The sequence below is a fragment of the Myotis davidii genome, unplaced genomic scaffold (assembly GCF_000327345.1).
Source record: "Myotis davidii unplaced genomic scaffold, ASM32734v1 scaffold494, whole genome shotgun sequence".
Taxonomy (NCBI): Eukaryota; Metazoa; Chordata; class Mammalia; order Chiroptera; family Vespertilionidae; genus Myotis; species Myotis davidii.
In genome coordinates this window covers 622,044-644,444 of record NW_006285480.1, presented here as the reverse complement: position 1 = coordinate 644,444, position 22,401 = coordinate 622,044, and the positions used below count along the sequence as shown (strand labels likewise).

Genomic DNA, 22,401 nt, shown 5'->3' with positions numbered 1-22,401 from the left:
CCCGACCCCTCCACCCTGTGCTCTGGGTTTAGAGATAATAATGATAAAGGCAGTTGAAACTGCAACTATCTCCTCCACTGGCTCTGGTCTGCCGGGTCTAGACTCCACTGCCGCCAGAAGTCCTGCTACCTTTTGCAGCTGCTTGGATGATACAGGTGCTGCAGGTCATGCTGCTGTTTGGGAGCACCATGTGTCAGGTCTCTGCCTCCACCTGCCAGGAAGCAAACAGATGGGCGTGTGGAGCCCTACCTGTGTCCCAGAACACTTCTCCCATAGCTCAGGTCCCTCCTCTCTGGGCTCTCCACCTCTCATGGTCTCGACCTTCCTACCATTCTCCAGGTATTTTCTGTCCTTCCTTGGTATAAGTCACTCCCTCAGCTGGACCACAGTTGGAAATTCCAGGTGAATGTTCTCCAATTTAGTTGTATTTACAGCCTGGCCCTGGGATGAAGTGCCTGAAAGGTCTGCCTATTTGGTCACCATTTTCCCTCCCCCACAAAAAAATCTTCATTACTATTTTGACCCAGCAGCTATTTATATGTATGTTACTTAGTTTCCAAATATTTGAATATTTTCCAGAGTTATTTTTGTTTTAGATTTTCAATCCTACTGCTTTGTGGCCAGGGTACATACATTGTATGACTCAAATCTTTTTGGCTGACTTTTTATTAAGATTTATTTTATGACCCAGAATATAGTCTGTTTTAAGTATTCCATGAATACTTGAGATGATTTTCTGTCTACTTGTTCTTTCACTTAAAGTCAGTGGTATTAAAATCTCAAACATACAGATAGTCAATAGACATATGAAAAAATGCTCAACGTCACTAATCATCAGAGAAATGCAAATTAAAACTATAATGAAATATCACCTCACGCCTGTCAGAATGGCTACCATCAGCAAATCAACAACAACAGTGTGTGCAAGGATTTAGAGAAAAAGAAACCTTTGTGTATTTTTGGTGGGAATACAGACTGGTGCAGCCATTATGGAAAACAATATGTAGTTTCCTCAAAAAATTAGGTATGGAATTGCCATTTGACTCAATGATCCCACTTCTGGGAATATACGCTAAGGATGCCAAAACACCAATACGCTAAGGATGCCAAAACACCAATCAGAAAGAATATATCCACCCTTGTGATTGTAGCAGTGGTATTTATAATACCCAAGATATGGAAATAGCCCAAGTGCCCATTGGTGGATGAGTGGATAAAAATGATGTGGTACATTTATACAATGGAATACTACATGGCTATAAAAAAGAAGGATCTCTTACTTTTAGCGACATTATGGATGGACCTGGAGATTATTACTGTGCTAAATGTAATAAGCCAGACAGAGAAAAGACAAATATCATATGATCTCATTTATATGTGGAACCTAATAAACAAAATAAACTAATGAACAAAATAGAATCAGAAGTATGGATACATGGAACAGAGTGACAATGGTTAGGATAGGTGGGGTGGGAAAAACCGGATGAAAGGAGGTGAAGAGATTAGCTAAAGATCATATATACATAGCCCATGGACACAAACAGTGTGGTGATGGCCAGAGGGAGGGGGTCTGGGGGCTAGGTGGAGGGCGGATAAAATTAGGATTATCTGTAATAGTGTCAACAATAAATAAATTTTTTTAAAATCTCAGACTATAATTGTGAAGTTTTCTATTTTTCTTTGAGTTGTATCCATTTGTACTTCATGTATTTTGAAACTGTTATTAAGTGCATGATCATTTAGGATTATTATGCTGCTTATTAATTTATCATTATGCAATGACCTTTAATGTTAAGATAGTCACTTACCTCAGCCTTCTTTTACCAGGTGTTAATGTTATTTATCTTATTTCTATGCTTTTAAAAAAATTGTGTCTTTATGTTTAAAGTGCATTTCTGACAGGTGGCATGTAGTTGGGTCTTAGTTTTTTATCCAGTTGGACAATCTGTCTATTAATTGAGGTTTTTAGACAGTTTTCATTTAATGTGGTTGTTTTTGTTTTTTTTGGTTACATCTCTTTTTCCTGTTTTCATCTTTTTCTGTCTTTTATATTCATCAAGTAATTTTTATAATTTAGTAGTACAGTGGGGCCTTGACTTACGAGTTTGATTCGTTCCGTGATGGAGCTCATAACTCAAACTACTCATATGTCAAATCAAAAAGTGAACGAGTGAGACACGTGATGCTGGGCTGATGTTGTGGCGTTCACTGTGACATTTGCTGCGCCAACTAGTGGTGGGGTATCTGACGCTGGCTCGTAACCCGAATTTTAGCTTGCAACTCAAAGCAAAAAATTGGCCAAGAGACTGCTCGTATCTCAAAAAATTCGTTAGTCGGTCCACTCGTAAGTCAAGGCCCCACTGTATTTCTTTTGGCTTATTAGCGATAACTGTTGCTATTATAGTGGTAGGTTTAGGACTGGTTTATGGTAAATGATTTTAAGTGATCATATTGTACAAGTAATATTATAGTACATCATATGTAATATAATAAAAATATAGTAATTTACTTTCATTTCTTCTCTGCAACCCAGATCTGTCCTGAATCTGTGGGATTATATTTTTCATTAAGTCTAGAAAGTTTTTGGCCATTGTTTCTTCAAATATTTTCTGTCTCTTCCTCCTGCTTCTTTATGCTACATTAACCATTTAAGTTTTCTCATATTTCACTGATGTGAAAGTTACTAATCTTTTATTTTGTGATTTCTAATATGCATTTATTCCCACCCAGTGTATTTTTCATATCAGACATAATTTGCATTTCTGTAAGTGCTATTTGAGTTTTAGAACATAGGTTTCATGCCTCTACCTATATTTTTTTTTAGCTTGTTTTGGTATATAGTTGAGTTACTTAAAAACAGTTTGATTCTTTTTGATCTCACTCTTATGATTTGTTAAGTGAATCCAGAGCAGTGTTTGGCCAGGGACTAATTATTCCCTACTACTAAGGAGAGTCCTTTCTGCCTGCTCTATTCATTGTCCTGTGAATTATGAGCTTTTCAGCCTGGCTAATGGGAATAGACAGTATTCCTGGTGCTGAGTGAGTACCAGGCACTGTTTCCTCTACTCTTTTGGGATGTTTGTTTTCCCTGGTCTCAAGTGATTTCCTCACAAGTATGCATTATGCGTTACTCAGCTGAGTACCCTCTGCAGATCTCCAGGGTTTTTCTGTTCCGCTCCCTCTTCCCCAGGGTCCAGACCTGTGATCTCTACCTGCCGTTGTTTTACCAGACCATCAGCTTCATCACCTAAGTCAAGGAGTCTGGTGGACTCTACCTCAGTTCCTTCTCCCTGCATTGTGGCCTGGAAATTCTCTCAAGGCAGTGAGCTGGGACATTCATTAGGCTCACTTCATTTGTTTCAGGAATCATTGCCCTTCATTGCCTGAAGTCCATTGTCTTGCAAATAAGTTTTTAATGTGTTTTGTCTGTTTCGTTTTGGCTCATTTCAGGTAGGAAGGTAAATCAGTACCTGTTACTCCATCTTGCTAGAGACAGATTGCATAGAACTTTTGCATGTGATGTAGAGTATCTAGAGTGCTCTCTTTCCTCCTTTGTCTGATGGCTTCCTGCTCATCCTGCCTTTGTCAATGTAGCCATCCACTCATGGGGAAATCTTCCCTGGGCCCAGTCTAGATCAAGTTCTGTTATGTGACCATAAAACTCTGTTTTCTAGGTATCTATCTGATTTATGATGATCATTTTATTTGTCTTTCTCCGGTACTAGACTTTAAGCTAAATAAGAGCCAGGGGTTTTGTCTGTTTTATGTGCAGAGCTTAGTCTTCCACAGGATAGGTCCCCTTCAATGTATGAATGAATGTGAATATGCACAGTTCTTTATACACAAAAATAATTCATATATTTTTCTATTTTTGTTTTCTTTCTTATGCAGATTCTATTAGCTTATTGAAAATCCAGGATGCAGTTCTTTCATATGAACGATTAATAGAACTTAGACAAAATCACTGTGAAATGCTTACTGGAAAAATTAAAAAAATGGAAAAGAGGATTAGTGGACTACAGAAGGAGCTATCAGAAACAAAAGAAATGAAAACACAATTAGAGCATCAAAAGGTGGAATGGGAACAAGAACTCTGCAATTTGAGGTATTGAATAATTTAGTTTTAAAGAAATATTTGAATATTTACTTTTATTCTACATATATGTAGGAAAAGTTTTGTAACTGCCTTCTTACCTTCTAAGATTTTATAGGGAAGAACATTTCTTTAGTGGTATGGAATATGACATTTTTGGAAATAATATAGCAATTTTCAATAGTGCATACTTTCAATAGTGCATAATAAGTTAATGTATATTTTTATATATCATTTGAATGACCATATAAAAGTTCACCAAATGGAAACCTCATTATTTATTTAATAAATTGAATTTTCATTGTTTTTCATTATTGTGTACTATAATTAATTGCTTCCAGGAATGTCTCATATATGTTTGTTTATACATTTTTTTATTATATACTCTGAATAAATTATTTAATAGAGTATTATTATTTGGTTACATGTAAGAACTTTTAAAAAGGATTTTTATTCATATTTCGAAATTGTTATCAAGGTAATTTGTACTAATTTACATTCCCACCAAAAGAGTTATTAAATGATCACTTTTATCAAGACAGAAAATTAAAAAAAAACTAATGCAGTTTTAGTTGTAATATATGCATGAAATGAAAAGTAAAATAGAAAGTGATGACTGATTAGTTTATTCAACATTTTATACATAGATAAAATTAATTAAAAGGGCCATACTGAAAGCATGTATTACTCTTTATTGTTGACTTAATATGAATTCTATTTTGTTCTAATAAGGATTTTAAAATGAACTATAAAGTAAATAATGACCAACAAGAGAAGGTGTGGCTCAGTTGGTTGGAGCATCGTCCCGTACACCTAAAGGTTGTGGGTTCAATTCCTGGTCAAGGCACATACCTAGGTTGTGGGTTTTAACCCCGGTCAGGGCAACCAATCAATGTTCTTTCTCACAATGATGTTTCTCTCTCTCTCTCTCTCTCTCTCTCTCTTCCCCTCTTTTTCAAATCAGTAAGCATAACCTTGGCAAAGAAGAAAGTCTTCTAAAAAAAAAAACAACAAAAAGTATAGAGTAACAGATAATAGACTCCTAGACTAGTCTTAGAGTACAGTAGTCAGTGGATGTCTTCTGTAAAAGAAGATGCTTTCACTGTAAATCATTTTAGGGGTACCTATATATTTTGTCAAGCTGAAATTTTATTTCTAGTGAATTTATAAACTTGTTTGTAAACAACTGCTCCTTCTAATTAGTAACTAAGTTATTTTTCCTAATGGAAGAGTAATTATGACTGCGGAAATAGGCTAATTTCAACTTTACCTTCACTGAATAATTTCAAATTTCCTTTCCTATATTATTTACCAGAGTTACTATTGACTAAAGCTTACTAAGTAGAAGAATGTTTTCTCATTGCTGCCTTTCAGGTATATATAACTTTTAGAAGAGATTTAAATGAGAAATGAAAACATGCAAGAACATAGAAATTTAATTAGGATAATAAACCAACATGTACAACCATATTATAAAATGGACATTTTTTGATGTTTCTCTCTCATCGATGTTTCTAACTCTCTATCCTTCTCCCTTCTGCTCTGTAAAAAAATCAATAAAATATTTTAAATGGACATTTTATTTTCTAATAAAATGAATTTTAAGATAAGTGTATTTAACTGCAGATTTACCTTAAAAGAAGAAAAAGAGAAGAGAAGAAATACTGATTTGTTATATGACAAAATTAGGGAGCAGTTAAGAAATAAAGAAGAGCAATATATTAAAGAAGTTGAAGTGAACCAACAACTTGAAACCACTCTTAGAACACTAGAGATGGAATTGAAAATTATAAGAAAGAATTTAAATCAGGTAAATTTATCTTTGGTAAAATCTCTTATTTCTTATAGTATTTCATCAATATTTATAATATCCCTTTGGTTTAATTTATATTATTTAAGTTTAAAACAATTAAAAAATGTTATCTCATTTAAAATATGAACTATGACACATATAATTAAAACTATCAATTTATTGCAACTCTTGACATCTAATAAATGCTATGTTTATCTTTTCTAAATGAAGAAATGGAAGGTAAATTGAGTTTAACCATTAACATAAATACTAATTTTGGCTTTTTAAAATGTTTAACATGCAGGCTAAATTGCCTTAAGACCGTGATAGAAGTCAAATGTCTCCTAAAGACATTTCACAGCATTGTTTTTTTGCTCTTTAACAAGTTAGCTGTGATTTAAGTTAAGATTTGAGTTTTTCATGGAAGGTAAGATCCTTGTGTTTAAAAAGGCTATCTTCTTTTAACAGATTTTTAAAGGTTCTGCTCTTAAGCTTATAACTTCTTAATGATATGAGTGCAAAAACCTAATGAACTGTGTCTCTAGGTTGTAGAAGAACGAAATGACATTCAGAGGCAACTTTCTCGAGAACAGAATGCCAGAATATTACAAGATGGAATTCTGACCAATCACCTATGCAAAGAAAAGGAGATAGAAATAGCTCATAAGAAAATGACTTCTGAGGTATTTTGTTTAGTAATTTTCAAATGCTCTTGTACATATATTTGTGTGCATATGTTTAAAAAACCAATACTGTATATAATGGAAAGTATAGAGGATTTTAAAAGCATATCTCTGTGTTTGTGCACAATACACAAAATCCTAAATTTGCTTGTCTTTTTAACCTCTCCATTCAAGATTGTGATAAATGAATGAGTTCAGTGATATATGTACAAGTGCTTAGGACAATGCCTAGATGATCAGTTATTAGTAGATGTAGTTCTTATAACTGACTATGAAAGTATGAGAAAAGTAGTATATAAGTAGTATATGGATTATTCTCAGGAAAAAAAGAATTATAGGAAATTTAATCTGTCCTAATATATGCAGGGTTAATATTCTTACTGTGGGGTAGCTGTATATTCAGCGTGTACAGTCATTATTTATTTATTTTATTTTATTTTAAAGATTTCCACTTGCTAATATAAATCCTATGAACCTTTTCTTTCTGTTTCTTGTTTGTTTAAGTTTTAAAATAGGTTTTAGAGAGAGAACAAAGGAGAGAGACAGAGAGACAGAGACATCAATGTGAGGAGAAACATTGATTGGTTGCTTCCTGCACAAGACCTGACTGGGGATTGGATCTGAGACCCTTTGGTCCATGGGATGATGCTCCAACCAACTGAGCCACACTGCCAGGGCTGAGACCATGCACTCAATTTTTAAATGTAATCAGATTTATTAATCTTTTGTTTTATGCCTCAGGGTTTGTGATAATTCAGAGAAAGACCTTTCTAATTTTGAGACTCTTAAAAATTCTCTTATGATTCCTCTTTCACTTTTATGGATTCATCATCATATATTAAATTTTTGAACTTTGGGGAATTATATAAATTTAGAGATTTGGATCCAACTCCATTTTTTCTAGTGGGTATCCACGTATTGCAACCATTTTTATTATATAAGTATATAGGTTATCCTTTAATTTCAGAAAATATCATGATATGTCATTTCAGTGAGTGTTAGCTTAAAGTCTTCTTTGTATTACTTAGGTTTCTGATAATTATGAAAAAGAAAAAACTTTGTTGGATGAAAATCACGTGTTGCAGGATGAAATTACCAAGCTAAGACTGGAAATAGACACAGTAAAAAATCAGAACCAGGAAATGGAAAAGAAATATGTTGAGGACATTGCAATTGTCAAAGAAAAGAATGACCATCTTCAAAAGACAATAAAACTGAATGAGGAAACATTAACAAGAACAACATTTCAACATAACGGACAACTTGATGTTCTGACAGCAGAGAATACAATGCTAAACTCTAAACTGGAGAATGAAAAACAAAATAGAGAAAGACTGGAAGCAGAAGTTGAATCATACCGGTCTAGACTGGCCACTGCTGTACAGGATCATGAGCACTGTCAGACATCAAAAAGAGACCTACAGTTATCTTTCCAGCGAGAAAGAGATGAATGGTTTTGTTTACGGGACAAAATGAAATTTGATATGTCTAACCTAAACGATAGCAATGAAGTTCTTGCTCAACAGCTTTCTAAAGCAGAAAGTAAACTCAATAGCCTAGAAATCGAGCTTCATCACACAAGAGATGCTCTCAGAGAAAGAACATTGGTTTTAGAAGGTGTACAAAGAGACCTAAGCCAAACACAGTGTCAAAAGAAGGAAATTGAACACATGTATCAAAAGGAACAAGGCAAAGTGAATAAATATCTTGGAAAGCAGGGATCCTTAGAGGAGAGGTTATCTCACCTACAGAGTGAAAATATGTTGCTTCGACAGCAACTGGATGATGCTCACAACAAAGCTGACAGTAAAGAAAAGACAGTCATTAATATCCAAGATCAGTTTCAGGATATCATAAAAGTATTTCAAGCCGAAAGTGAAAAGCAAGGTCTTATGCTGAATGAAAGAAATAAGGAGTTAATCAATGAATGTAATCATTTAAAAGAAAGAATGTATCAGTATGAAAATGATAAAGCAGAAAGAGATGTAAGTATCCTGAAAGATAAATATTTTTCAAATTTTCTAAAAGAAAATTCAAAGTAATATTTGATGATGGCTAAATGTTGAATCTAGCTTAATATTAAAAATATATAGATTACAAATGTGTTTGCTCGATTAGCTTAAAAGCAGACATTGTATCCAGCAAATGAACATTAAACCTGAGAGGTACTTTGTTTTGAGTAGAGACATTGTATTGCCCATGAAATTTTAAGAGTTTAAGTTATAGATTGTTAATAGGTTTATAGATTGATATTAATAATTTAGTCTTATATTGATAAATAATAATTTTAATCTTTCTGTCACCATATTTTAATACCATTGGAAAGCAGATAAATGGAAATGCTATACCTAAAATTAGCATTTTGAAATTAAGAGTCAATTAAATGTATTATCTTGACAGTTAAGTTCAGATTTCTCAGATGAACTGAAGTGTAGATGTTATATCGCATAGTATCTTTCCTTCAGTGGCTTCTTAGACATTTTAGTAGTTATAATGTTATTTTTATTCATGTCAATTTGAATGAAATTTGGAAGTGTTTCAGTCTCAAGTAATATATTCTTATGACCTGTCAATTCTTTAGAAGTATCTATTTAATTAAATCATATTTTGGGTCGAGTATGACGAGTTTTAGCAAAACTATACTTGATTTAATCTTTCCACTACTATTTGCAGTTTTCTTTGAATATTTTACAAGTAATTTTCTCATATTTCTCATTTCAAGGCCAAATTACTATCGTTTGGAGATAAGTTTCTCCAAAGAGAAAATTGTAGCTTTCTGTAATTTATTAATTTGGCATTCTATCTCTATTCAGACTAGTGAGGGGTGGCAGGATTTATGTGTAGCAGGGAAGGAGGTCAAGGCCATTGGAATGACTTCACTTTTCTTCTAAGATAGGAAGCGGAAGGATTTGAGCAGAAGATGGAATATGCAAGGAACTCTAGAGTTACTTGAAGCCTCTGATAAAAGAAAAAAGAGAGAGAATGTTCTGCAATATTCAATGTCCCACCACTTGGTTCACCTACATACCCATTTTTCTTTCAGACATCAGTAGATTATAAAGATTTGAGATTCATGAGGGGGGAATTATGAGTGGGGTGGGGGGGTTGAATCAATAGTCTAAGTAACCTAATACTGATTAGGCAAGAGGATTACATTTTCTCTGTCTTCAACCTGATTGAGCAAACAGGAATGTGTCCATATGAGAAAAGAAGGCAAATTGATGTAGGTGGTGATATTTTTCCAGTTATATATTATGCTAATAACATGTGATTCTAACAAAGTACAAACAGAATGGGGCAAAAGTAGGTTTATAGTTGTTCAGACAGAGAAAAATACAATAATTAATGAAATAACAATACAAGAATAAACTCAGTGTTTCACGTATTCACAACTTTAAACCTTCTTTTGCTTCATCCTGTATGTGAAGTTATTTATTATTAACAATTTAAAAATAATATAATTTATTAAATCAGAAATATCTTACCTAGGCAGCTGTGAGACAGCTTCAACAAGAACTGGCTGATACACTGAAAAAACAGTCTATGTCAGAGGCCTCACTGGAGGTTACATCACGTTATCGTATGAATTTAGAAGATGAGAAACAAGAGTTAAAGAAGGAACTAGATCAAAGCAGAAGTCAGGTATGTATGAAATTTAACCTGTCAGTTAATCTGTAGCTGGTTAAATAATAAAGTGTTTTAGGGTACTACATTTCATGGGCAGCTTTCTTTTGTATATTTATTGTAATTAATTATAATTTTGTCTTTATAATGCACTTATTTCTTAGACCCTGGCTTTAATTCTGCCACTTATATTTTATAGGTTTTTTTTCTTACAATATTTGCCCTTAGGAAAGTTGAGAAAAATGCATGATTCTTCATATAAGTCAAAAGACTTTTTTCTACTAAAAAATATTTTTAGTGATATCGCCATTATCATGATGAGACAGCCAGGTGAAATCAGAGGATAATATTTAATGGGATGTTGCAGAAAATGTTTTTATTTCTTATCTTCACTTTGGTGAATGGATCTAGAATCTATATCATAGATTTCAGAATAACTTGTACAGGAAGTTCATTATACAAAATAGTTGAAGCAGGCATATCCTTCATTTCTCTCCCTTAGAAATATTATAAAAACATGGAAATATTCAGATCATTATAGTACGTACAACAGACAATTAAGAAAACGAAAATTAGATCCACCATTGGATTAAAAAACACACCTGTATTAATGTAATTCACATATCATATAATTTGCCCATTTAAATTGTATAATTCAACATTTTTTAACATAGTTAGAGAGTTGTCTACCTATCACCTCAGTTAATTATGGAATATCTGTATTATTCCAAAATAACAAACTCCACACCTTTTAGATGTCACTACCAGCTTCTCATCTCACCCTGCAGCAGGCAACAACCAGTCTACTTTCTATCTCTATAGATTTGCCTGTTCTGTGTATCTCATGTATGTGCAATCTCTCCTTCTCCATGAAGCATGCTCTGACTGTTTTGCTCGATTAGCACCTCATTCTTTTTTTTTTAAATATATTTTATTGATTTTCTACAGAGAGGAAGGGAGAGAGATAGAGAGTTAGAAACATCAATGACAGAGAAACATCGATCAGCTGCCTCCTGCACATCCCCCACTGGGGATATGCCCGCAACCCAGGTACATGCCCTTGACCGGAATCGAACCCGGGACCCTTCAGTCCGCAGGCCGACGCTCTATCCACTGAGCCTAACCGGTTTCGGCGTGACCTCATTCTTTTCAGCACTTGTCATCTTGTCTGTCCAGAACAATTTGGCCCTTAGTTTTACATTGCTTTCATTATTTTCACGAAAGATAATCTTGTCTTTCTAAGTATAAGTCTGTTTTGGGGGGCATATTATTAGATATGATGGTTCCTATCCTTGTATACCTTGAAAATATTTTAGCTTAACTATTATTAGGATAAAATTAAATACTTTATACTACACCATACTTTCTTCTTGTAGATGTTGATATAATTAATCATTTGTTTTCAATGTATTTTAAGCAATTAAATATAAATATAATAGAGAATTGTTTATTCAGAAGCTCATCTTTTTTACCCTCATTGTAAGAAAAAAAAAAATGTAAATCAGCCTTCCTTGACTATGCAGCCACACTGGGATATACAGATTTGTAGCATTTTGTAAACTCTGGAACAGCTTTTCTGGTGTGCTGTACCACATCACCTTAACCTACTTATCAGAGTACATACTAAAGTAGCCCAACATAAACAGTTCCTGGGAATGAATGGGTTTGGGAACTTTGATTTAGCAATAGAGTCCGTTAGCTCCATGTGAGCTGCTTTCTCCTGTAAGTCATGTTCTCAGTCCAGGAAGTAGCTCGTGTTTGCATTATAGCTCGTGATGATTGTCCACTGAGAAGTGCAGAGAGGAAGTATGTTATAAATTATTATAAGCAGAAAAGCATTATTGGCTAGTAGAATGGTGAAAGTTTCAGAGTAACTTATACAAGAGACCACTTCCATTGACATGCCATTTGCCTAAAGTATAAAATTTTATTAGAATATAAAATATACAACAATAATAATGCTAACTACAAACACTTAGCGTGTACCATGAGCCACATACTCTTCTAAGTACTTTATGTATATTCCCTAATTTAATCTTCCCAACATCCTAGTGATGTAAATGCCATTATTATCTCCATTTTACAGAAGAAGAAACTAACACAGGAAATTTAAGTAATTTGCTCAAGTTCACACAGCTAATAACTGGGGGATTTGGGATGCAAACACAGGCATTCTGGCTCCTGTTTAGAGTCTGTCTCTCAAGCTATTCCATGAAACTTCTAGGTGTCAACGAAAGCGGCATGTTAACTCTTATAAGCACTGGAATAGCCATGGCCATTCACATTTGTGAATATTTAAAATTATAGTTGATATGGTGCTTGGAATACAAAATATAAATGTTTATCATAAGGTAATTTTCTATTTTAACCCATTTGACCAATTTATAAATTTGTATATTTATTTGATAGATATAATTTTAAAACCTGAATAATGTTTTTGTTTTAGTACTAGAGGAGAGGGGGTGAACTTTTCTGGAAAGGGCCAGGTAGTAAATATTTTAGGCTTTGTGGGCCATGAGGTCTCTGTTGTCACAACTCAGCTCTGCTGTTTGGCACAAAGTAGCCATAAAAAAGTGCACATGAAAGAGTATGGCTGTGATGCAATAAAATTTTAGTTACAAAAACTGGTAGATTTGTACTAGACTATCAGTAGTTAAAAGTATTTTTTTCTCTTTATTTTAGTTGCAAGAAGCACAAGATCGATGTACTGCGGCTGCAAAATGTGCTGAGGAGACGCAAGAGCACATGCAAAAGTATAATTTAAAACAGCACAGAAAATATTTATAAAGCAAATGAGCAGTATAATATGAGAAATAGATCAATTATTATAGGAAAAACATTTGTGTTAAGCTGGATAAATATTTTAGCTTTGAGCTATTTTGAAATACATAATTTGTGTACATTGTCTCTAAATTTTGCACATTATCCACAAAACACAACTAGAAAAATGGCCTAATTGCCAAATCATCTACTTTTCAAATTTTAAGATTTTATGTAATTGCACCTTCAGAAGTCTTTTTCAGAAATTATTTGGTATTTTTATATTATGTGTGAGAATAATTATTTGCAAAATATACATTTTAGGCTTGAAATTGAAAATGACAAGTTAAAAGTTACAATAAAAAAACAAGCACACAAAATTGAACAGCTTCAGACAAACCTGTTGGGAAAAAATTCGGTAAGTTAATCTCTTAATTTCAACACACTGAAAATGAATTTTTATTCTCTAGTAGTAGTATATAAGATATTTTGGACAACATGAAAGTCTCACAGATTAAAGTATTTATTGTATTCATATTTATTATATTCTAGTAATGTAATTCCTCTTTATAGATGAAGTTTACTGAATTCATAAAATTAATGGTTTTTATAGTAAGATTTTAATAAAAATATTGTGATAGTCTAGAAGCAATATTTGATATATATCACATTTTCTTTATTCATTTGTCCAACATTTGGGTTTTTCCAGCTTCTGGCTATTGTTAATAATGATGATATAGACATTACAGATATTTATTTGAGTCCAGATATTTGAGTAATGATCTAATCTACAATTCTGAATTTCTCTTGTAATAAAAACCCTCCAGTGAGATTTTGTAAATGAATTACTTTTAATGTTCTAGTTTGTTCTCTTCATCAAGAATGAATACTAGGTCATCATGCAAGTGATTTTTGAAGGGAGTATATTTTTTCCCTTTGCTGGATTTTTCCAGTTTTTAAAAAAATACATTTTTATTGATTTCAAAGACGAAGGGAGAGGGAGAGAGAAATAGAAACATTAATGATGAGAGAGAATCATTGATTGGCTGTTTCCTGCATGCCCCACACTGGGGGTCAAGCTCACAACCCAAGCATGTGCCTCAAACTGCAACCTCATGGTCCACAGGTAGACACTCAACCACTGAACCACACTAGGTGGACCCTTTGCTGGATTTTTAAAAAGAAAAGAGAAGCCAGTGAAAAAGTAGGAAAGGCTGCTCAATCAGGGTCTTACATAGCAACATATTACTTCTAGCACTACAAATTTGCAGATTATTTATTTTCCATTCACTTGTGCTAATCAGCCTTTCAAAGATTGAACAATCCAATCTCAGAAAAGATGGGTGTGTGATCCAGTATTTCAGTTTTTTAATGAATGGTGAAAACTGCATAACTAATTACCCAGCAGAACAGGTTTCTCCTTCCATTCATACTTTCCCCTGTAGGAGAGTCTACCTATGATTTAAGATCAGAAGATTGCACTGTGAACCCGAAGTTTAAGCAGTCTGGTAGATGCACCTACCAACTAGTTTCTTTCAGTCTCAATAGCTAGGTTCATGCAGTTTCATTATTCAAGATATACCTATCAGGGGAACTAGAACATTGTGTTCACTGGTCCTTCTTATGGCTGAAGAAACATTTAAAATTACTTTTTTTCTAAACTTTATATGAATAAGTCATATTGTATTAGCATACTTTTCATACAAGTGAAATGATATATTAATAAGGAGTCTTCTGTGAATTAGAGTGCCAGGAGTTGTCACCTTAAAATTTCATACAAAAATCTCTTAAGATATCAAAAATTGAAAAATTTGTAAGAATACCCAAAATTGATTAAACTTATACAAAAATAATGAGGAATTTTTTTGGTAGATTCCAGTTAGGTTTATGACATAGAATTATTAGCCACCTTAAGGCCCACCCTGTGAATAAAAAATTTATAGAGTAAACATTTCAACCAATTTAATCAATAGATCTAACTTCTCTGGAAGGTTCTCATCTCATGGATTCTCAAGCCAGAGACTATCTGGGTTAGGATATTTGACCAACACAATATTGAGGTGAAGAGTCTGAATTGGCAAGAAGATAGCTCTAGTTTTCTCAAACCTTTAAACTATATAGTTGAGTATGCACATGAAAAGAACTTCAGAAGACTTCCATAGGCCTGCGGGATCGGGCCAAAACTGTCCCTCCAACATCCCCCAAGGGATCCCGGATTGTGAGAGGATGCAGGGCAGGCCAAGGGACCCCACCAGTGCATGATTGGGGCCAGGGAGGGAGGCAGAAGGTTGGCCAGCTGGGGAGGGATCATAGGAGGGCTCGAGGGCATGGCCGGTCTGTCTTGCTGTCCCAATTGGCTGGACCCCAGCAGCAAGCTAACCTACTGGTCGGAGTGTCTGCCCACTGATGGTCAGTTCACATCATAGCAAGCAGTTGAGCTGCCTTAGCATATCATTAGCATGTTACACTTTGTTGGTTGGATGGACGACCGAACGACTGGACACTTAGCATATTGGGCTTTTATTATATATAGGATAATCAAAGGCTAATATGCAAATTGTCCCCTCTACCGGGAGTTCAACCAGGAGTTCAACTGAGTGTTCAACCAGGGGGCAGGGCTGGCTGGCCAACCACCCACGGCAGCTCCTCCCCCTGGCTGGCCCGGCCCAATCGGCCCTGATGGGGTGGCCCAGCCGGACCCCAGCCATGTACGAATTTGTGCACTGGCTTCTAGTTTTTTAGAAAGGCAAATAATTGATGATCTGATGCTTGTGAAAAACATTTGCATTATAAGAGGAAAACCAGATACAGAATGCTGGTCAACATCCTAAGGCTGAAGGTGGCCCCAAGATCAGAAAAATAATACTACACTCAAAATAACACCAATATCGCCCTGACTGGTTTGGCTCAGTGGATAGAGCATCGGCCTGAGGACTCAAGGGTCCCAGGTTCGATTCCGACCAAGGGCATGTACCTTGGTTGCGGGCACATACCCAGTGGGGAGTGTGCAGGAGGCAGCTGATCGATGTTTCTCTCTCATAGATGTTTCTATCTCTCTCCCTTTCTCTCTGTAAAAAGTCAATAAAATATATTTAAAAAAATAACACCAATAAGAACATAAAATGTACATGATTACCTATCTACAAAGGTAACCCATACAAAGTTATGGTTTATGAGTGTGTGGTTAAGGATATTGTCTATTGGGAACTAGAAGGGAGAAAGAAAAGTACAGATGACCTCAGTAAAGGGATCAAATTGGAAATGTTGATTAGGGAATCTGGTTTGAAGTGTTGAAATTTAAGGAACTCAGAATTTTTTAAAAAGTAATAGAGTCAATACCCATACATCAGGGTTACTATTTGGGAACAAATTGGGGTTAGAGGAGTAGAGGGAAGGTGTGTGTGTAATCATTGTCATCAGTTACTGCTGAGAAGTAAGGCAAGATCAGGACTAAAGAAAAAGATGGCCCTCAAATTTTTTTAGTGCAGTTATAGGATTGAAAATCAGATTCTTATGTAAAAGAAGAGAATAAGTATTGAAAATATGAATATGCAGATGAGACCTTGCATTATAGAATGTTAGAGTTTAATGAAAAGGGAAAACAGGATGGTAGAAAAGCTATAAGAATCAAATAAAAGTTATGTTTTTGTAAAATATAGAGAAGACAAACTTTATTTAAAGAGAAACATGTTTAATAGAAAAGGAGAAATTGAAACCTCTGGAAGAAAGTTTATAGAGAATGAGAGTCTTTTTAGCTCATCCTAAAGTCAGATTGTCATTATAAAGAAATGGAAACTGTGGGAATTTCAAAGATTATCTTAGTAAGATGGGATTTAATAGAACCTAGAATATATTGAACTATTGTTGAAAATGTTTCTAAGGCATCATTAGAAACTAAAATGTCAATATAGCCATTCTCTTTAAAAAAACTTAAGACTTAGTATTTTATATATAAAAACTTCTGTTTTAACAAATGCTGGCAATTTAAATTCCAGAAAAAAAGTGATGAAAATATAAAATCAGTTTAAGCAGGTGTAAAAAGTCATTAGTTTTTAAATCTACCTTATTGGCATCAGGTTTATAAACCTGTTTACACATATTATTCATGAATTCATGAAAAATTATATTTTTAAGAAAGAAGGGTGAGTCTTTAGATTTTAAAAAGTTAATTTTCTTTAAAAATGTTTTTCAAAGTCTCAGGATGAAAAGGAACAGTTAAAGAAATATATTGAGTTAAAACAGTCTTTGGAATATAGCTTGGATCAAGAAATGAAGAAAAATGATCAATTAGAAAAAGAGATTACCAGGTAAGATTTTAATATTTCAGAACATTCCTAGCATTCATTAATATTCAACTGTCATTTTACTTTATTAAAGCCAAAATACAAATTTATATTCTCTCTGTAATTTTCATAATTAAACAAATTACCCTATTTAAAAATTTACTTAAGAAACTCAGAGAACAATCTGAAACTTTTTTGAGTGCCAAAATATTGTATTTAGTCTTTACTGATTCCTAAAGGTAATCCTGTCAACTGCACTTTTCAAGTCTACCTTGAATTTTTATTTTTGCAAGATATCTTTGCTCTCTGTGGTAATCTTTCCTTCATTTAGGAGTGTGCTTTCCTTCAGCATTCAAATAGTTTAATATCTGTGTCATTGCTTAACAGCATCAAACATTATCTTGATTTGGCTTACATTTCTTTCTCCATTTTTAGTGATAAAATATATCACATATACAAAAATGTATATATGACTTAAAAAGTTGTATAATCATGTTTTTATCAATCAATAAAATAAAAAAATAGGCCCTGGCCAGGTGGCTCAGTTAGTAGGAGCTTCATCCCATACACCAAAAGGTTACAGGTTAGATTGTTGGCCAGGACACATACCTAGATTGCGGGTTCGATTCCCAGTCAGGGTATACATGGGAGGCAACTAATGGATGTTTCTCTTGCTTTCTTTTCCTCTTTCTCTCTAAAAATCAATAAAAACATCCTTGGGTGAAGATTAAATTACTACTAATAACAATAATAATAATAATAATGGTCTTTCCCAGTGTCTGGGAAGTCCCCACATGGCTTCTTTCCTGTTTATTCACTGAGCACTTAAGTTTGTCCTCTCATTCTCATCAGTGTTTTCCCTCATTTAACTGTCTTTCTCTAGTTGTTTTGTATCCCTTTCATTTTGTTAATATTGTGCTAGCAAGTATCTTTTCCTAAAACAGTCTTGAGCCTGGCCGGTGTTGCTCAGTGATTGAGCCTTGACCTATGAACCAGGAGGTCCTGGTTCAATTCCTGGTAAGGGCACGTGCCTGGATTGCAGGCTTGATCCCCAGTGTGGGGCGTGCAGGAAGCAGCCAGTCAATGATTCTTTCTCATCATTGATGTTTCTATCTCTCTCTCCCTCTCCCTCCCTTTCTGAAATCAATAAAAAATTTATATATAAAGAAAAAAGTTGATGGCTTTAAAATCTTTATTTTAAAAAAAAAAGTTGGTTGCCAAAACCGGTTTGGCTCAATGGATAGAGCGTCGGCCTGCGGACTGAAAGGTCCCAGGTTCGATTCCGGTCAAGGGCATGTACCTGGGTTGCGGGCATATCCCCAGTAGGAGATGTGCAGGAGGCAGCTGATCGATGTTTCTCTCTCATCGATGTTTCTAACTCTCTATCTCTCTCCCTTCCTCTCTGTAAAAAAAAATCAATAAAATATATTTTTTTAAATAAATAAAAAAGTCTGTTGAAGAGACTGTTACACATTATCTCTGATTTACTTTCTTCTAGAGCCCTGCCCCTTTCCGAATTTCTCTTCAACTCAGACTTCAAATATTTTTCTTTCCTGCTTCTCTTTCTATTTTGAATGACCTCCTTGATGTTTTTTGTTGGTACTTTTCTTCTTTTCTTCTTGTTGTCAGTAGGTATCAAAGGTATTTTCGTGTCTTTTCAAACATTCGCATGTAATTATACTTTCCTATTTTACCTTGGATAGTGATCTCTGGTTTCTAGTTGATATTTAATTATAGGCTAATGTTTTATTTAATATACTAAATTAATATTAATAATTTATAAGAATTCTATGTAGTTACAGTATTAACTCTATCATGTATGTCATGAAATTTTTTTCATGTTATTATATAATATAATTTAGTAGTATAGTTTCAAACAATATTAAATTGGGACAAATGAAAGGATATAATTTATAGATTTATATGACAGAACATAATATCTGTTTAAATAATTACTAAATATGTATCCTTAAAGAATTTGACTTACTCATTTTATACATTTCTGCAGATTTAAGAAACTCTTAAAAATTACAAAAAGGAAATTAAATGAATATGAAAATGAAGATCTTAGTGTCCCTGGAGATTTAAAACCGAATCAAGTTGAAATGGATATTCAGATTAATATATTAAAACATAAGGTAATTTTTAAATCATTTTTGGGACCACAGATCACCTAAGTTGGGAAAATATATATCACTTGATACTTTGAGCAATGAAATATAGATTTTTCTATTAATTTTATAGACTTGATATCAATAAAAAAGAGCTTTTTTCCTGATCACTTTTCTATTAAAAGGGCATATTGTTAACTCTCCTCTCTTGAACCCTGATAAGAAGCATACCATTTCATTACAGGTCCCCAGGCACCAGCACCAAGTCAAAATTTTTTGGGGGTAACAGCTTTATTGAGATATAATGCACATACCATGCAGTTCACTCATTTGAAATGTACAATGCAGTGGCTTTTTCTATATTCAAAGAGTTATACAATGATCATCACAAATAAATTTTAGAACATTTTCATCACCTTAAAAAATAACCCTATGCCCGTTAGTATCACCTGAAAAAGTAACCCTGTGCAGGGTGTCCACTTTCTCCTCTTCCGAGTCCTAAGGGACCACCACTGTACTCTTGGTCTCTATAGATTTGTCTATTCTGCACATTTCCTGTCAATGGAATCACACAATACGTGGTCCTTCTGACTGCCTCTTTTAATTAGCATAATGTTTTTAAGGCACATCTATTTTCGAGCATGTATCATCAGTACTTCATTTCTGTTTATTGCTGAATAACATTTCATTGTCTGGAGCAACCACATTTTTCTGTGTGTTCATCATTTGATGGATCTTTCTGTTACCACTTTTTGGCTTGGTTAATAATGCTGCTATGAACATCCATGCCCAAATTTTTATGTGAACATATATTTTCATTCTCTTAGGAATATACTTATAAAATGGAATTGCTGATTCATATCTTTAACCTTTTGTGGAACAGCCAGACTGTTTTCCAAAGTAGCTGTACCATTTTACATTTTCATATGCAGTATATGGGAGTTCCAGTTCCTCCACATTCTTGCCAACACTATCATAGCCTGTCTTGATTGTAGTCATCCTGAAGGGTGTGAAGTGACATCTTTTTGTGGTTTTGATTTGTACTTTTCCAGTGGCTAATAATGTTGACCATCTTTTCTTGTGCTTATTACCCATTCATATATCTTCTTTGAAGAACTGTCTATTCAATTCCTTTGCCTGATTTTAATTGGATTTTTTATTATTGAATTGTAAGAGTTCTTATTATATCCTGGTTACAAATTCCTTATTAGATAAAGGATTTTCAAATATTCCTTCCATTCAGTTCACCTTTTCACTTTCTTGATGGTATCTATTAAAGCCCAGAAGTTTTTGATTTTGAAGTCCAGTTCATCTATTTTTGTCTTTTGGTTTCACAACTAAAAAGACATCCAAATCCACGTCTATGTTTCCTTCAAAGAGTTTTGTAGTTTTAGCATTTACATTTTGAGTTAATTTTTATGTATAGTATGAGTTAGATGTCTAATTTTATTATTTAGCTTGTGAATATCCAGTTTTCCCAGTACAATTTGTTAAAAAAAGACTATTCATGTCTGATTTACTTGTTTGGCACCCTGTTGAAAAGCACTAGGTGATAATATGAGGGTTAAATTTTGAATTCTCCCTTCTAATTCATTGATCTATAAGTCTGTCCTTATGCCAGTACCAAATCAAATTTTATGAGAACTCCTTCCCAGTCATTTTGCATATTACCAGTTATTTTATCCATAATAATAAAAGCATAATATGCTTACTAGACTGGACGACCTTCTGGATGAAGCCTCTGAATTTCCGGCAAGTTTTTGTTGTGTTGTTGTTTTAGTATGTCCTCTGGGTAGGCATTTATTTATTCAGGTCTAAATATCTCAATATGATATCCCTAAAACGTCTTTAAAAACTATGGAGAATTAATATTGGGGAAGAGGTAAAGACTTTCTACTAAGAGGTGACCTATAGTCATTTTGTGGAGGAAAGACATGAAACAGTCATAGAAAAAAGAGTATAAAATCAAGTGTACACATTGTGTGGCAAAGATGACAATAATTATATTTTTGTGACTCCTGATGGTTTTAACTTTGGTCTTAATCTTGAATAATTCAAAATTCCACATTCTAAGACTCTACTACAGTACAGATAAAATTTGATTGCAACTAAATTTGCTTCAAAATTTGATACTGGTGTTGAGTTAGACTATTCTTAGTCTGCACCTTAATAACCAAACTATATTATTTTATTCTTGCAGAATGATGATCTTACAGCAAAACTGGAAAGTGCATCTTCAAAGTGTATACATCTGGATGAAAAAAATAAATTTCTTCAACAGGAGTTATTATCTATGAAAGCAATACAAAAGAAATGTGAAAAGCTAGAGAATGAAAAAAAGAAGTGGAAACAAGAAGTAGTAAACCTCAATAGACTTTTAGAAATGAATGTGGTCGAATTTGGTGAAGTAGAACAGTATAAACGGAAGATTGAAGAAAGAGCAAGACAGGATGTAGTAGAAAAATTAAAAGAAGTCAATCTATTTTTACAGGTTAATTGATCCTAATGTGCTTTAATTCATTACACGGTAAATTACATTGTATGTATTTTCCTACTTCCCTTAATAGCAGTTTGTTTTGTAGATTTCTGGAAGGAAGGTGGCTTTTGTTTCTCCTTCCAATATTTAACTTTTTCATCATTATCACCAAATTAATCTTTCAGAATAGTTTTTATTAAAGGATAATTTTATTTTTAAGACCAATAATGTAAAACAAGACTATTAGGAAGAAAAGAAAAAAAATGTAATTTAACACATTGTTTGCAGGTAGTTCTTTATCGTGTGCTAAGAGGTGGCATGGGCCATTTTTGCAGTTGAATAGATTGATTACCGTTATACCTGGAAGTACATACATAATTTACCATTGTATGTGTTAGAGACCCAAATTTTGTCCTTTGGAATTCATATATCTGCATGTTAGCATCCCTTTAGAGCAATAAAAAAGTATAAAAATAAACATATTTATACGTTACCCGCATTCTACCGCTACTCTATAAAAAACATATTAATACGTGTCCCGCGCTCTACTGCCAGTCAACGTAAAACGTATAAATATAT

General features: G+C 33.7%; 1 protein-coding gene across 2 annotated transcripts in view; it reads left to right on the top strand.

The window, feature by feature from the left end:
- Nucleotides 1–22,401, top strand: part of ANKRD26 (ankyrin repeat domain 26) — a 99,965-nt gene that overhangs the window by 70,271 nt on the left and 7,293 nt on the right. For both annotated transcript variants that reach the window (XM_006756155.2, XM_015559053.1), the window contains 10 exons: nt 3,892–4,105; nt 5,720–5,903; nt 6,431–6,568; nt 7,597–8,553; nt 10,058–10,210; nt 12,875–12,945; nt 13,277–13,370; nt 17,147–17,259; nt 19,244–19,373; nt 21,547–21,837. In XM_006756155.2, the coding sequence (XP_006756218.1) occupies nt 3,892–4,105; nt 5,720–5,903; nt 6,431–6,568; nt 7,597–8,553; nt 10,058–10,210; nt 12,875–12,945; nt 13,277–13,370; nt 17,147–17,259; nt 19,244–19,373; nt 21,547–21,837 (2,345 nt within the window). The remainder of the gene's footprint in view (nt 1–3,891; nt 4,106–5,719; nt 5,904–6,430; nt 6,569–7,596; nt 8,554–10,057; nt 10,211–12,874; nt 12,946–13,276; nt 13,371–17,146; nt 17,260–19,243; nt 19,374–21,546; nt 21,838–22,401) is intronic.